Raw genomic sequence first — 17549 nt, 5'->3', positions numbered from 1 at the left:
AAAGGAAAAACAGAAACAAAAAGTGATTTAGTGACTTCAAAGCATACTTTCCTGGTATGGTGCAAACAGGGAAATAGACAATGAATCCCTGACTGGTTAATATCAAGTCTCATTTTTGTTGTTGTTTGGTAAGAGCCAAACAGAAGAAACTTAATCGCCTGTTCTCAAAATCTGCCATTGACTTCTTCTGATTTCTAAGGTCAGAATGTAGTTCCAGGGACGCGAGACTGAAGTGACTCCATTTGGCCACTTGGCCTCGCTCTGGAGCCTTGTCTAAGACAGTGACAATCCCCCGATGGCAAGCAAGCTCTGAGCAGTGATGGGCGCTATCTCGGGTTTTAGAAAGCCAGGCCGTGGGAACCTTGGCAGCTATGTTGAGAACAGTGTAAACACTAGGAGTTTTTGCCCAGCGTGTGACTTGGGATGGAGGAGAAGGAAGGGCCCGTGAAAGCTCTCTGTTTAGTGAAAGTAGAACGGAGAGCAATCCAACTTGACCGACATGAGCTGTCAGAGTGGAGTCAGGGAGACTCTCAGCCTGCACATCAGAGAGGAACCAGAGCCATCAGCACCAGTTAGGATGGGCTCTCCCACCCTCGGTCCCCCACAAAACCAGGACATATTGTGGGGGTGATTCTGATTTGGGACAAGGGCCTAACTGACCCAACAAAAAATGTCCCGGAAATGCAACGCCGTCTGTATGCTAGACATGAAGCTGACCCTTAGCTCCACAACTTAGCTCAACTCCACAGCTGAGCTGGTTGGTTTCTTGTGTAGCGACCTCCTCCTCCCAACTTGGTCTCAGAGTTGGGACTTGCATGGCACCTGAGAAAGGGACAAACTTTAGTTGCATGTGCACTTGTGTGCTCGTTGTGAATAGCGCCCTGAACGGACAGAAGGAAACGTTTATATAACAAACCTGGCAAAGGGTGCAGGGCCTTGGGCTGCAAGGGCAAAGTGTGAAAGCAGCTATGAGCTTTGCTATGCTCACGGGATGGACAGTCTGTCTCCACGGCAGACAGAGTAGCAGTGAAGTGTGCTAATCCTGGGTTCTGAAGGGGCTCTGTTTTAACCAGATAAATTAGGACATGATATTGCCCGGCCCCCGATATCTTCACTTAAAAAGAACAATCTTCATGCATGACTAGGGAGAGGGCTCATTGGGTGGAAAGCTTGTCTCTGAGATGAGGAGGTTTAAGTTTGCTCCCCAGAACCCACAGAAAAATGTCAGGTGTGGTGGTGTGTGCTTGCTATCCCAGAACTGAGGAGACCAAGACAAAGACAGAAGGATCCTTGGGACTGACTGGTCAGCCAGGCTAGCCTATTTGGTGAGCACCAGGCCAACAAGAGACCCTGTCTTAAAGGAAGTAGACAGTGCCCCTGAGGATGCCACCTGAGATGGTCTTCTGGCCTCCAAATGAATGTGCCTACATGTGCACATGAATCTACACACACATCTGTGCATATGTGTGTGCATGAGCATGTGGACACATACACACATTAAAAAAAAACCTCTTCCTGCCATCTGGAGGGGGGGTCTGCGAGGGTTCCACAAGTTCTGCGTGTTCTGTAAGGACAGATGGTGTGCAAGGAACATCTCTGGAAGTTGACACATGAGGATTGCAAATTCAAGACTGGTCTAGGCTAGCATGAGTTAAATGCCTGCCTGGAAAACTTAGTGAGACCTTGCTTTAAAGTAAACGTTGAAAACAGAGTTGGGAATACAGGTCAGTGGCAGAGAGCTCTTCTAGCATGCATGAGGCCTCTGGATCCATCGCCAAATCCACACAAAATAACAACAAACAAGCCCCTTCCATCAGTATTCCCCTTCCGGGTGCAAGTGTTTTCCTCACTGTCACCATGGCTGGCCCTGAGCCACACATAAATGGGACCGTGCACACACTTTCCGGTGCTTGACTTCTTTCATTTAACATTATGTCTGCAAGGCTCATCAGAGCTCTCGTGTATATCCGTGTTTTCTCCTTTGGATGGTGGGTGGCTCCCCATTAGAATAATCAACCACAATGGGTCTGGCCATTTTCTTCTCAATGGATGTTTGGGTTTGGGTTGACTCCAATGTTTCACTAGTCTGCATCAAGTTGTTACGTTATTGCGTGTTTTGAATATGTATTTCCGGGACTCCATAGGCCAACTTGTAACCCATGGGAAAAGGGACGGGCATACCCATCTGTCACCAGATAGATGCCTTTCAGACACATTTCCCAAGGCCTCTTAGAAGATCCCACAGGTGAAGTAACCAGTCAGCCATCCCAAGAGCTGACTGGAGGGCAGGTCTTTGTCCTGGCCCTCCCTTCTTTCCTGTTCCACTTCCCTTACCCTAATCCTATCGGGGTTATGTTCCTAAGTAAACTACTCAGAGAAATCAAGCCAACATAAAACCATTAGCCAAGAGCTGGGCTTTATGCCAACAGGGATCCTTGCTGCAATCAGTTACCCAGAGACCGTGTTCAGATCGGTAAAGGCCTAGAGCGAGGCGTGGGTGGGGAGAATGGGCGATTCTGTTTAGCTGCAACCAAGAGTGGGTGAAGGGGATTAGCAGGGATAAAGCTAGAACTGTGTGCTGAGCTGGGCTGTGGCAGGCCAAGCCCAGGACTTTCACCTTTGTTGTGTAGAGGGTGGAAGCCGCTGGCTGCCTCTGAACAGAAAACTGGCCTCACACCAGAGCTTTGGAGACGCAATCTGGTTGGAAGCTAGCCAGAGACCAGTGCCAGGCAAGAGTACCAGGAAGGAGCCGCTGACCTTAGACTGCAGCCATGGGACTATAATAGGAAGGATGGGACAGTGTGACATGTCATTAGCAGAAGACCATCGGCAGAGAGAAGTCAAAGACGACCCTGGGGCTGAGTCCAGAAAGCTGAATGTAAAGAACTATTTATAACCCAGGAAAGAATATAGAGGAGACAGTGGGTTGCTTAACTAAAGGTTATTGATTTGAGTTCTTATTTTCTGCTTTTTTTAAAGGTGGGTGTACATGAGTATAGCCCAGGCTGGTCTTGTACTCACTATATAGCCAAGGATAACCTGCTTCTACTTCCTCCATCTCCCTAGTGCTAGGATAACAGGTATATGTCACCATGCCTGATTCCTGGGGTACTGGACACTGACCACAGGGTTTTGCACATGCTTGGTGAACACTCCATCAACTGAGCTACACTCCTAGCCCCCCTTAGCTTCTACTTTCAGGTCATTGTAAGTGTGTATGTGTGTAAACATCTCAACACAATGAATAACACTCTGAGGCAAGTGTGTTTTTGTAATTTTTTAATGACTAATTCTGTGCACATTTAGATGTGTTTGCAACAATACCAGGTTTCCATTTTCCCCAGGCTAAGCCAATGTGGGGGCCCACAGGATGGCAGCTAAGAGGCAGACATCCCCTGGGCTGGCAGCCATATTGGCCCCACCCAACCACAGGTGATGGTGGTTTCTGTGTGTCCTGCTGATATGGGCTGGAGGAGGAGCCTCTTGAGGGGTCAGGCTCTCTTCCAGATCCCCTTCACCTTGACTGAGAGTGGCCTTCTGGCGTGGCTGGTATGGAGGAGCTGCAGAACCTAAGTGAGCAACAAAGCCGGTCCTCCCTCTTGCTGACACGCATGGTCTCATATTCTGACCATCTCTCATGCCAGCAAGAGCAGTGCCCTTCCATGCTTGCTCTCTGGGGGTTGTCACCTCTGCCCAACCGGGCAGGCTCTAGGACCCAGAAGAGCAAACAGGCTCAGCAGCTAGAGGAGTCAAATCAGGTTCCCCCAGGCAGCAAGGACAGGAGCCAGGACCCCCACACCCCTTCCTCTTGTGTAACAGTGAGGTGTGTCCTTCCAGCTGGGCTGAGCACTTTGGGGCCAGGACACAGAAGGAAAGAGGAGGACAGAGGAGGGTTTAGAACACAAGCCAGTGAATTTGGCACATTGCCTATTTCTGTACAGCTCACAAGAGAAGGATGTTTCGTGTATTTTTCTTTCTTTTAATATTCATTTTTTGCTTGACGTGTATTGGTGTTTTGCCTGCATGTATGTCTGTGTGAAGCTGTTGGATCCCCTGGAACTTCAGTTATACACGGTTATGAACTGTTGTGTGGGTTCTGGGACTTGAACCTGAGTCTTCTGGAAGAGCAGCCAATTGCTCTTAACTGCTGAGCCATCTCCCCAGCCCCCTGTTTTGTGTATTTTTAAACGGTAGTGGAGAAAAAAAAAAAAAAGGATAGTTTATGACATAATGAAAATGATATAAGATTCAAATAGGGCGCTCTGCCCTTGCTCATAGAGCCCCTCCCCCTTTCCCTTTTACCTCCCCCGCTTCCTTCCCTCCCTTCCCTTACAGAGAGGCAGGAGCAGGTTACCACCCAGCCCCAGCAGAGGACTCTCCCAGGCACTCACCATGCTTTGCACCCAATCTTGATTGCTATTGGCTGAGTTGTTTGGGCTCCTCATCCTTAGCACCATCTGCAGCACCATCTTGGGAGTGTGGCCTGCTGAAACACAGCATGAAAGCCCACACTCTTCATCCGTGACTCCCATCCATGCCTCCCAGACCACTGCTCCCATCCATGCCTCCCAGTCCACTGCTCCCAGCCCACAGTTCCCAGCCCACTGCTCCCAGCCCACAGTTCCCAGCCCACTGCTCCCAGTCCACTATTCCCAGCCCACTGCTCCCAGCCTACTGCTCCCAGCCCACTATTCCCAGCCCACAGTTCCCAGCCCACTGCTCCCATCCATGCCTCCCAGCCCACTGCTCCCAGCCCACTGCTCCCATCCTTGTCTCCCAGCCCACTGCTCCCATCCATGCCTCCCAGCCCACTGCTCTTCACCACCTCTGCGACTCCTTTCTGCTCTGAAGTCTCCCAGCAGGCCAGAGATGTTGGGACCACCACATTCCCCTAGCCTGGCCCTCTCCACCAATAGCTCAGCCTTTCCCCATGGGACCTCAAAAAGGCTCAGAGGAGAGCAGCAGGCAGAAAGACGAAAGGGAGATGCCAAGCAGAGAGAAATATGAAGACACTCTGGACATGAAATGCACAGATTACAAGAACTGAAGAATTATCAGGGACGTGGTGCCATCTGGCCCACATCGCGGCCACCAACGAAAGGACAGGCTTGCCTCTGTCAGTGACAGCAGCCTGCTGTGCCACGGGTGGAAGGGAGCCTGCATGCAGGTCATCCGGGTTGCAGAGGGCTCTGTGGTCTGGACAGCAGTCTGAGAGCACACGGCAGAACTCATCGCAATAACAGCTCCCTCTCTGGCAGTGGTGATCTGTTCCAGGGCAGCAGAGAGGCTGGGGCTGGGAGCAACTGTCTAGGGGAAGAGACATTAGATTGACAGAGATTGAGCCAATGGTGCAGGGACAACTGGATGCACACATGCGAAAGAATGGGGTCCTGCCTCATACCACATTCAAAAAAGGTAGTTCACGGTGGCTCACAGACCTGGCTGTAAGCCCTAAAACTGTGAAGGGAACGGCTGTAAGAAGACAGGCTTGCTGTTCTCACACGTAAGGTGTGTCAACTGTTTCTCTAAGCTGCTCGACTCAGTCACTGTCTGCTTACTAACCCACAAGTATGCAGGCACATCTTCTCTAAGAGGTGGAAAAAACCAGATTTTCTTAATGCTATGCTCTTTCCTTCTCAGCTGATTCCTATTAGTTTAGCACCTGCCTCGGGCCTTGTTTAAGGACAAACCTGAGGACTTCCCAACGTTGACAGGGTCAACAGAAACAGGCCTTTGAAGGGCTGCAAGGCCAGTTGTTATGAAAATAGGAGTCTGCTGAAAGGGTGGTGGCCTAGGACATCTCAAGGTGAGGGTGGGCTGGGCTGTGCCTCTGGGCTTGCCTGCCACAGTCAGCTCAGGGAACAGATGATCTGTTTCCATTCTTCTATCCTCCCTCTTCCCAGGTACCTGGTCTGGCATTCAATACGGTGAACCAGCTGGAGAGGGAGGGGTGGGAGAAGCCATCCAGATTAAGCTTGGCCTGGTTTATGAATCAGAGATCAATTCAATGTCTACTTTAGACAGGACAGGATGAGATGGGATGGGATGGTACCAATCTGACTTAAATCAAATTAAATAGACCTACATACCTTACATATAACAAGAATAAGTGGTTTTTAAAATTGTCTTAACTATATGCATGAATAAACTAGGTCACAGAACACTTCATGGTTATGAATATGGTATGGGGCCAGAAAAACCTGAAAGTCCCTGGTCTAGAGAGATGCTCTCTTCCTGTAGATGGAAGACGGACATGTACCCAAAGCCATGCTTGAGGTGGCCACAAACCTGGGAGATTCTAGAAGCACTGATTTGATTTTCCCCCTTCCTAGCTTCCCCGCCACCTTGCACCCAGGCCGGTCACTCACACAGGTGCTTGTTGCTGGTACCACCCAAGTCTGTTAGTCTCCAAACACCCTGCCTGCACCTGCTTCTGAGCCTTGGCTTATCCGATGCCATCAGCTTGGGAGGTCCGACCCTTCCAAATCCATTAGAGAAAAATATTCTTTCACATCAAGATCGGACTTGAACCCAGCCCCCCATCCACAGTAAAGGAAACGCAGTCCTGACATCTGTGGGAGAATGGCTGGAACTGGAGAGTGCTTTGCTAGGTGAAGAGCCCACACTCGGAAAGACAAACATCACATTTTTCCCCTACAGGCTGAGCCTAGCTTTTTAATGATTATGTATGTGTATGGGGTGGGGGTTGCTAGTCTTGAAACTAGAAAGGGCAGTATGGGGATGGGGGAAAGAAGTTCTAAGGGCTGAGGAGGGGAGGAAAGAGAAAACAGTGGATGGATACATACAACACAAAAGCAGAAGGAAGGGACAGTGGGGAGGGGAAGGAGACTCACAGGAGGGAGACTGGGAGCTGGGGGAGGGAAAGAGAAGATCAACGGACATGAAGTTTGTCTGAAAATGCCACAATGAGATCTCAATACTTTATACACTAAGAAGACAAATGACCCCGCCTCCCCAGGTTGCTAAGGAACTGGATCGTTACTGTGATGGATGTTCAGGGGCTGGAGATGCAGCTCACTGCGAACGTGGTAACGTTGGTCGGGCATGGAGACACACGTCCATAGTCCTAGGACCCAGGAAGCCGAGGCAAGAAGAGCTTGAATTTAAGACTGCTTGACCATGCGGGAACTCTAGAGAAAGAGAGAGGGAGGGAGGGAGGGAGGGAGGGAGGGAGGGAGGGAGGGAGGGAGAGAGAGAGAGAGAGAGAGCAGGTGGGCAGGCTAGAGAGATGTTTCACTGGTTAAGAACGCTTACTGCTCTTCCAGAGGTCTTGGATTTGGTTCCCAGCTCCCACATCAAGCAGTTCATGTGTGACTGTACCTCCAAATTCAGGGGGATTCCCCGCCTCTAGCCTCTCTGGACACCTGCACTCACTAATATGTGCATCCACACACATAGACGTACATACATACACACATATCCTCAGGTACTGATGGCAAGTAACCCCAGCCACTTGGAGACTATGGAAAGAGAACTTCGAGGGCTGCCTGGTCCACATCTTAGTGAGATCCTGTCCAAAGATGTAAAGCAACGAAAACGATGTGAAGAACCCAGGGCAACTGGCTTGGCTCCCTCCAAAGCTCTGTTTGGCAAGTTTTCTATAGAAGATGAGAGCCGGTACAGGGTGTGGAAGGGGAGCTGGGCAGCACTTCCCAATCCTCCAGGGCCCCCATGATCTGACTCCAGCTCCCCAATTCAGGCCATGCTCATCAAAACCGAAGCCCTGACCTCACCCAGAAATGTTTTTACAAAACACCTGATGACGTGGCTCTGCTCCAGCACACGCCATCTGAAGTATGCCCAAGAAGGTTACCTACCCACAGCAACCACTTTTCTTCCAAAAATGTTCTGGCGTATATACCTATACTGAACATCCTGCTGCGTTTCCAGGTACGTTTTAGCCAGTGACTGACAGGCAAGGCTGGACCTGGCTTGTCACTCACTGTCCCTCCTGATCCCTCAGCCCCTCAACCCAAACCTTACACACCGCACCCACCCCTGAAGACTCCACATCTCCCCAAGCAGCCGGTAAGCTTGCCACAGGGACATCGTGTGGACACGCGGAGAAGTTACACCTGGGATGATCTGAGCAGTGGATGAATCGTCTAGAGGTGGCCTCGCTCACCAGAAGCCAATGATAGTGACCGGCTGGGAGAATGAGGGCAAATGCAGGGTTTCTCTGACCTCTGGAACAGGGGTCGACTCAGCTCCTTACCTGTCTTTTGTTTTGGAATCACAGGGCCCAGCCACAGCAGGAGGAGGAAGATGGACCACATGGCTCCTGGCTCAGCAGAAGCAGAAGTGCTTCAGCAATCGATCAAGGCCCAGCTTCAATAGCCACCCACTTGAGAGGGCTCGCCAGGTGTTGGCACACAGAGGAGGAGCCAGGTGACACCTGGTCATTGGCGAAAGGGTGGCACCGTGGCCATGCGGGACAGGTAGTCCAGCTGCTTAGCTTACCTAGACAGAGGTCACTTTTTACATCCATGACGCCAAGCTCTGGGAAGAACCTGAAATGCCCAAGTGGCAGAGGTGCCATGGACTTCAGAGAGTGTCTGACCTTCCCATTTTATGGACAGGGACACCGAGGCCTGGGAAAACAAGGGGTACTTTGGGTTCACACAGCTTACTATGGAGAGCTCAGATGACAGAGATCCCAGTCAGCGCTCTCCCAGTCAACAGCAGTGCGTGTGACTTCTCTGAGCTCTTGCAGAGCTGGCAGAGGCTCTTGGCCTGGCAGAGCCGCTGCTGTTCTAACACGACCATGAAGGGCTGAGGGAAAGTCATTTCCAGGCGAAGGGATGAAGAGTTTTCCCCTTAGAGCTCATACTTTTAAAATGCAAAGAATTTACTCTGTTGGGCATTTGGAAAATTACTAACTGTGATCTGAAACTGGTTGTATCTTTGGCCCAAGAAGGTTCCAATCAATCTCTGAATGGAGCAAAGGATCCACTTTAAGAGGGACGGTGGGTCCCCCACGACAGAAAATAGCTACTCCTAACCCCGAGCTGTTAGCTTCCGCTGTGGAGAAGACCCACTCTAAATCTGGGCCACACCTTCTGGCAGCAGCCCACATAAAAGGCTATGGAAGAAGGATGTTTTTGCCTTTTCGCCTTGGGCAAAAAGTTCTTGCTGGCAAGTTCGTCTCTCCTGCTGCCGAGACATTCCTCCAATGGTATTAGAGCCCACTTCCTTGCAATTCCAGCACAGAGTGGAGACCAGCCGAGGTGGTGGAACAACTCACCATAGTCTTGACCTTCCCATCAGGAGACAGCCAATGGTGGACTAGCCAGACCCCAAACTGTAAGTCATTGTAATAAGTCCCTTTTTAATATACATAAATTCTATCAGTCCTGTTTCTCTAGAGAACCCTGATACAGCACCCCCTTTCTCCTCTTTGTGTCTTTAACGTTTTTATTTATGCATTTTAAAATTTATTTAGTTACAGTTACTTTTTGTGTGCATGCACACACACACATGCACACACACACATGCACGCACACACATGCTCAGAAGTCAAGAGACCAGTTCTGAGAATCATTTCTCTCCTTCCACCTTGGGTGCTGAAAATCAGGACTCAGGCTGTGGGACTTGCAGAGCAAGCTCTTTACCCTCTGAGGGTTCTTGCCAGCCCCGCCCCTTCCTGACCTCACTAGATTTTCAGTCCAGGATTGTGGCAACAACAGTCATGAGGCAACAAACACGAGGATGAAGCAAATGGCAACACTGTTGAGCCTGACGAAGCAGAGAGATGGACAGAGCCTGGGTCCCAACAAAATCTCTATGCGGCTGAACCAGAGCTATCAATTGATGTGCCTCTCTTGGGGCTCTTGCAAAGACAGAAAAGCAAGCTTTCATTTGTCTGGCATCTTGTTGGGGTTCCGCAATGTGTAAATGAAAACATAGTAGTATAGTAAAAATCTTTAAAAGTGCTAAGGCCATGGGCTGGAGAGATGGCTCAATGGTTAAGAGAACTGACTGTTCTTCCAGGGGTCCTGAGTTCAATCCCAGAAACCACGTGGGGCATGGTGGCTCATGTCTATCTAAATGAGATCTGATGCCCTCTTCTGGCGTTCAGGCGTACATACATGGAGATAGAACACACCTTTAAAAAAAAAGCACTCACACATAAATAAATGAATTTTTAAAAATGCTGAGACCAAGATGGAAAGGGAGCCAGTGGCCAAGACTGCTATGGTTTAGTGATATCTGTTCTCTAAAATAAATGCATAAACAAACAAACAGAAGAGATTTATGTTCTCACAGCCCCAGAGGGCAGAAGTCACACACCAGGTGCCAGCAGGCCTCACCCATTATTCTAGGCTTGTTTTTAGAAACAAATTCCTTGGGGTTTTCTCCATAATCGTGTCCAAATTCCTTGGGGTTTTCTCGTGCAAACAGCTCCGTCCTGTTTCCTTTTCCTACCTTATTGGGGCGGCTAGAACTTGTTTCACTGTGTTGAATGGGCGTTGAGAGTGGGCGCCCTCCTCTGGTGCCCGATACTAGTGAGAAAGCATGTAAATGAGGTACAAGTCGGCCACATGAGATTCGCGCTTCAGTGAGCACTGAGAGGAATTACTTGCCACTGACCTCCTCAGGGCCTTGGGTTGTGGAGATTTGCACGGCGGAATTTGTTTGCTTCTCCCAGAAGTCTGTGGGTGTCATCATGCTGACTTCAACGCGGGGTTGAAGCAAAGACTTAGGGGTTGTTATTTGTCTAGATGCGGATCTCTTCACTCACCTGGCTGGGCTGCCACCCTTGGGAAGAATCAAAGACCCCAGGAAGAGGAATAGAGAGAAAAGTCGAGTACAACGCCAGGAATGCCAGCAGATGGCGCCACCGGCCCAGGAGAGGACCGTGTCTTGTCTTCTCTCTAGGGGAGACTGCTGTTAAGTGGACAGACAGCATCCGGCTACTTCAGACTTTGCAACGGTGTTAAAGCAGGTCCACACTGAGGAGAGTCCACTCGGGTAACCCCTCCAGACGTCCCAGGGACCCTCGGGCCATCGTGTTTCCACAGAAGTGGGAGCAGGAAGGAAGCAACATTTGGCTTCATTGAAGATACATGTTCAAAAGTTAGCAAAAAATACGGATTTTTTTTTGGGGGGGGGGGGGGATGAGTTTGACCTTTAAGAGAAAATAACCAGGAGTGAAATAGGCTTAAGAGAGACTGTAATTTTGAAATATTTTTATGTATTCAGTTTTTTCTGTGTATATATGACTGGTGCCTGAATGTATGTGCACCTCATAGATGCAGGGCCTGCAGAGGCCAGAAGAGGGCGTGCGATCCCTCGGAACTCGAGATAGAAAGAATTTTGAGTTGCCATGTCTGTGTTGTGAACCCAACCCGGGTCCTCTGCGAGAGCAATGACACTCTTAACTGCTGAACCATCTCCCTGGCCCCAAGCCTGGGTTTTTAAAACGGGAAAACTTGTTGGTACTTTTATCAGTTGTGCCTCTACTCGCCCTTGAAAAGGTCAACACAAGAAATGGCCACGGCTGGTAGAGCCACGTTCTCCCCGACAGTGGCTCATTTTTTGTGCATATTGGGTCTGTGGGATACTTTTGTTCAGTTTATTCTATTTTGAAACAGGGTCTGGCTATGTAGCCATTGCTGGCCTGGAACTCAGAATCTTGCCTCAGTCTCTAGAAGGCTAAAATTACAGTCTGTGCCATGACACCCAGCTGGGTGGAATATTTTCCTCTTTTTTAAATATTTATTTTCTTTGTTTGTTTTTACACAGGGTTTCTCTGTGTAAAAGCTCTGGCTGTCCTGGAACCTACTTTGCAGACCAGGCTGAATTTGAACTCACAGCGATCCTCCTGTCTCTGTCTCCCAAGTGCAGGGATTAAAGGCACATGCCACCACCCCCTGGCTTGGAATAATTTCAAAATTGCCATTTGCTTTTCCGAAGACGATTCAGCTCTTCAGCGCCCCCCACAGAGCACTGTGTTCTGGTCCCTGTGTTTTAGTGACAGGGTAGGAAAATGCGGGTGTGGCCTGGCCCAAGCTGAGTCCTAGGGGCAGGATGAGGAGGGAGTCTCACCTGGATGCTGCCTTTTCTCTGTGACGTGGGATAATACTGTGCGGGAAGTGACAGAAGCCATGGAGTGTCACGAAGGAAAAGTCTGGGGTGGTTCCTGCTAAGAATGGGACCGTGAAAGTCGGGCAGGGGTGGTGCGTGCTTTAATCCCAGCACTGGGGAGGAAGAGACAGGTGGATCTCTGTGTGTTTAAGGCCAGCCTGATCTACAGAGCAAGTTCCAGGACAGCTAAGGCTGTTTCTAGAGAAACCCTGTCTCCAAAACAAAACAACAACAAACCGAAGGAAGGAAGGAGGGAGGGAGGGAGGGAGGGAGGGGAAGGGAGCTAGCGTGCACTGGAGCTACAGTGCTATGGTTCAACCATTAAGGTTAAGACTGCTTCCGGCTCCTGCAAAAGCGTTTGGTTCCAGCCCCCACATTGGGGACTCAAAACTGCTTGTAACTGTAGCTCCAGGGGATGCTATGCCTCTGGCCTCGGTTGGCATGCATATGTACAAATTGCTCCCCAACTCCACATACACAATGCACACATACTTTAAAACGATAAAAGAAATCTTTTAAAGAGAAAACTGGAAACGTGAAGAGCCTTCGTGGAGAGGTCAAGACTTAGTGGTGGTCTAATTTGCATCTGTGGGCAGCCCTGATGTGAAACAGGGAGACCCCCGGAGATAAGACCAGGTGAAGCAGAAAGGGGTAGGTGGGAGGAAGGGCAGGCACTGGTTGGGTGGCGTGCCAGGAAGGAGCTGGACTGCAGGGCGGCAGAGGTTGAGAAGAAAGACCTTTAAGAGTAGTTATCTTCCACCAGGGCAGTGGTGGTGCACACCTTTAATCCCAGCGAGAGCTCTGTGAGTTCAAGGCCAACCTGGTCTACAGAGCGAGTTTCAGGACTGCACAGAGAAACCCCCATCTCAAAAGACAAAACAGAGTAGCCATCATCACCGCCTTGGGTGCAGGGCTGGGCACCACCTGGCCACAGCGGTTGAAGGAGGTGGGGGTGGGGATGGAGGGGGGATAGAAATACTACTGGGGAGCAACAGTGCCAGACCCCCCACACACACACACACAGAGGATTCCAGAGTGAGAGACAGCTTTATTAACAACCCCGCACCCCACAAGGTGGAAACAGGGAGCCACCTCCCTCAGGTTGTCCTCTGAACTGTACACGAGCCCTGTAGCACGCCCCCAACCCCCAAAATAAAAAGTGAACTTAAATATGAAAACCAAGCTGGCGGTTGGAAGTGACAGGCTTTCGCTTTTTTTTTGCTGACCCTTTGCAACAAGGGGACACGTTCCACACGTCTTTTCAAGGAGTCAGGTGGGTCCCTCGGTTGCCCGGCGCTTCGGAAAGTGCATTTTCTGGCATGTGGGCTTCTTATATCTGAAGAAAACGCAAAGGATCAAGTTTCTGTGTTGCTTAAAGTGACTTTCAGAGCTTGGGGCAAGGGCTCTCGCCCTCTGACCTCCCACAACTCTGCAACCTTCTGGAAACCTGAGTAGAGGGAGTGCCTGGGACAGAGGGCCTGTGCATTCCTGGCTAACTTTAGGGTGAGCATGGTCTATAAAAAGGAGGCTCCGCTGAGCAGCTAGGCCTCAGGACACAGAGCAGGAGGGGGTAGGGTGGGCTCGAGCCAGGGTGGGTAGGGATGGATCTTGGGGGAGGGAGGAGGCATTTGCGCTTTCAGTTCAGCCACAGGTGAGCCTTGGAATGTGACCTTGGCTCAGCTTTACCAGGCAGCCACCCTCCAGAAGTATGCAGGGAGCAACTGTTTGTGAGGGGCCGGCGCTCCAAAACTCAATAACTCAGTGTATTATTGCTCCCACTACTCCCCACCCCCCACTTTTTCTCTGTGTGTGTGTGGTTTTTTTTTTGTTTTGTTTTGTTTTGTTTTTCAAGACAGGGCTTCTCTATAGCTTTGGAGCCTGTCATGAAACTAGCTCTTGTAGACGAGGCTGGCCTTGAACTCACAGAGCTCCACCTGCCTCTGCCACCTGAGTGCTGGGATTAAAGGTATGTGTCACCACCGCCCAGCTATGTATTTTGAGACAAGGTTTCTTTCTATGGCTGTCCTGGAACTTGTGGTGTAGACCAGGCTGGTCTTGAACTCACGGAGGTTTTCCTACCTCTCTCTCTGCCTCCTGCATTAGCTATCACTACCTGGAAAATTTGGGGGTGTGGATTTTTGTTGTGTCTTTTTTCACTTTGATTTCTCCGGTGTTGTTGTTGTTTTCTTTTTTGAGACGGGGTCTCACTATGTAGCTCTGATTGTCCTGGAACTCTCTATGGACACCAGACCCCAGGCTAGTCTTGAACTCACAGAGATCAGCTTGCCCCTACGTCCAAAGGGTTAAAGTTAAAGGCACTTAAAGGTGTGCACCACCAGGCTCACCTTGCTCCTACTCTGGAAGCCTCTGTAGATTCCACACCTCCCCCTCCTATTTTTGTGCCCCACCCCCCTTCTGTTTCTTCAGTTACTCCCACTCCACCCAGCCACCCCTCCCTACACGCCTGCCTACACGCCTGCCTTGTTGAGCCCTGTGGTCTCCTGGGTCTTTCCTGGTTTTTACTGCCCCAAGTCAAGCCTTTTTCTGGAGTACACCCCGTCCCCGCCCCCCTTTCTCTTCCCTTTCATTTACCTTCTAAAGCCTGTAAAATTTAGCTCAAGTGCCTCTTTAGTTCCAGGAACTCAGGGTGGATCAAAGGTGCAATTACAGTAAAATCCCATTTAGACTAACTAGGGTCTGAGCAGATGAAGCTCAGCACTGACTGCATGGGTGTGTGCGTGTGCACACTCTACCTCACTCCTTAAAAACAACATTAGAGGGCTGACAAGGTGGCTCCCAGGCCAAGGTGCGCACAGGTCAAGACTGATGATGACCTCAGCCCCAGACCCAATGCCTGTGACGCAGGAAGAGAACTGACTTCCGAAAGGTGTCCACTTAGCTCCACACGTGCATGTGTCTTGTACATACCTGTACACCCATGTGCACACACACAGATACATACACACAATATTTTTTAAAGCTAAAGATGAAGAGAGACATCAACCAGTCTCAAGAATGAACCTCTATTAACTGATTTATATTAGTTTATTAGTAATTCCTCAGGGAGGAGCGGGGCTTCATGAACCAACCCCTCCTCGTCCCCCTGTGGAATGGTGACAGCCTGTTCTTGTGCGGGTGGTCACGCTTGCTTACTGGGAGTTCAAAAGTACAAGGGCCACACGATGCCTTCCAGACAGCACTCAAGGACACTCCAGTCCCTGCCCCGTGATATTCCCAGGCTTTGGAGGCGGTTGATATAGAGGCACACAGACTTTCTTTCTTGCATTACAGGAGCTGGAGGAAGAGGGACTTGGAGACAGGCACCAGTTTCTGTTTAGGTTGGGCCAGGCTTGTCTGTGGTCTCAACCCTCAGATGGCAGCGGGGACTGTGAGTTCAAGGCCTGTGGTGTCCCCAGCTGCTTCAAGCTCCTGCCTGTCTTGACTCCCTTGCAGTGGTTGACTGTATCTTTAACTGTGAGCAAGAATAAGCCCCCTCCCTTGGAACTGCTCTTCTCAGAGTAATTTTATCAGAGCAACAGGAAAAAAAAAAAAAAAAACTGGGCTGGAGAGATAGCTCAATGGTTAAGAGCATTGACTGCTCTTCCAGAGGACCAGGGTTCAATTCCCAGCGCTCACATGGTGGCTCACAACTGTCTGTAACTCCAGTTCCACTTTCACACAGGCAAAACATAAGTGCCCATAAAATAAAAAAAATGAATAAAATTTTAAAAAAAAGAAAGAGGGGCTGGAGAGATGGCTCAGAGGTTAAGAGCACTGACTGCTCTTCCAGAGGTCCTGAGTTCAATTCCCAGCAACCACATGGTGGCTCACAGCCATCTATAATGAGATCTGGCGCCCTCTTCTGGCATGCAAGCATACATGGAAGGAGTGTTGTATACATAATAAATCTTTAAAAAAAAAAGAAAGAAAGAAAAGAAAAAAAAACAAACTAATGTAGAAAATTGGTGCTGAGAAGTGGGGCCATTATGAGGAGTCTGACCACGTGGTTCTTTGGAATCGATTTCTGGGAAGAGGGTGGATAACTCCCCACAAATGTGTAAAGGATGTGGAGACATTTGTGTGTTGTGTGAATTCTGATTAGAAGGTGATCTCAGCAGAGGAAGGGTTTAGTGCCAACATCCTGTCTTTCAGTTTTGGCCTCTTTCCTGTCATTTCCTTGTCACTGCCCAGGTGAGCCCAGGGATCATCAAAATCACCAGGCTGGCAGACATGGTTATGCATGGTCTCCATAACTCCCTTACACCAAGGCTGACCTGGCTACAGCCGACCTGGCTAAAGGCTGAGCACCTGATAGAGTGTCATGCCCCAGCGTGACCATCCAGTGATCTGGACACAGATCGATTTCATTGGGCCATTTCTGTCATGGAAGGGCAACACATCCTCCTCACTGGAATATATACTTGCTCTGGCTATGGATTTGCCTTTCCTGTTTATAATGCGTCTACGCTAACTACTGTCTCTGGACTTACAGAACGCCTTGTCCACTCTCATGCATTGCTTCGGACCAAAGAACTCACTTCACAGCCAAAGAGGAGCCACAGTGGAATTCCTTGCTCATGGAATCCACTGGTCTTGACACATATCCTGCCATCTTTAAGCAGGTTGCTGCCAGAACAACAGTATGATCTTCTAAAGACAGAGTTAGAGAGCCAAATAGGTAACAGTAGCCTGCAGGAGGCGTAGATGATTTAAACCAGCATTGAAATCGTTTATGTGATATCGTGATATCGTGATAATGTGATATCGTTTCTGCGGTATCCAGGGTTCACAGGTAGAGGAAACACGAGGTGGAGACGGGACAACTCCACTCACTATCGCCCCTAGTGATCCACTGGCAGAATTTTGTTTCCTGTTTTCCTGACCCCAAGTTCTACAGACATGGAAGTTTTAGGTTCCAGAGGAAGGAGTGCTTTAGTAGGCAGGGCAAACATTCCGTTAAAGTGGGAGCTAAGACTTCCTCCTGGTCTCTCTGGTCTCCGGATGCCTTTGAGTTAACACAGTCTAGGAGGACTGATCCAGATGACTAAGGGAAATGGGCTGCCTCTCCACATCTGGGATGCAGGAAGTCCTTTGGACATCCCACGGTACTACCATGTCCTGCTATTAAGATCAATGGGAAAGCGTAACAGTCCAATCCAGTCAGGACGATAAATGGCCCAAAGCCTCTACAAAGGAAAGGATGGGTCACCCACCTTGCCAGGTAAAGGCCCAAGACCTACTGAGGGAGGTGCTTGCTGAGGGTGGAGGAAATACAGAATGGATAGTAGGAAAAGGTAATTATAAATACCAGCTAAGGCCACGTGACCAGTTCCAAAAATGAAGGTTGTAATTGACGTTAGTGTCTCTGTTCTGTTTTGTTAAGGATATGCTTGTCATATATACATGCATATTAAGCAGATACTTGCAATTTCTTTCCTGTA

General features: G+C 49.6%; 1 protein-coding gene across 2 annotated transcripts; it reads right to left on the bottom strand.

The window, feature by feature from the left end:
• Positions 1–3264: 3264 nt before the first annotated feature.
• LOC146895629 (uncharacterized) lies at positions 3265–8381 on the bottom strand. 2 transcript variants are annotated; one of them, XM_085677534.2, is made up of 4 exons: positions 8237–8381; positions 5113–5307; positions 4392–4483; positions 3265–3569 (listed from the first exon to the last, which is right to left on the bottom strand). In XM_085677534.2, exons 1-4 carry the CDS (start codon positions 8295–8297, stop codon positions 3492–3494), a joined length of 426 nt encoding a protein of 141 aa, XP_085533660.1. In that variant the 5' UTR covers positions 8298–8381; the 3' UTR covers positions 3265–3491. The 2 variants fall into 2 exon arrangements, with proteins under 2 accessions (XP_085533660.1, XP_085533650.1); XM_085677524.2 differs by lacking the exon at positions 8237–8381 and adding an exon at positions 7004–7145.
• Positions 8382–17549: the final 9168 nt, after the last annotated feature.

Source organism: Myodes glareolus, chromosome 2 (genome assembly GCF_982192425.1).
Source record: "Myodes glareolus chromosome 2, mMyoGla1.1, whole genome shotgun sequence".
In the NCBI taxonomy this organism is placed as follows: Eukaryota; Metazoa; Chordata; class Mammalia; order Rodentia; family Cricetidae; genus Myodes; species Myodes glareolus.
This window is presented reverse-complemented; position numbering and strand designations above follow the sequence as displayed.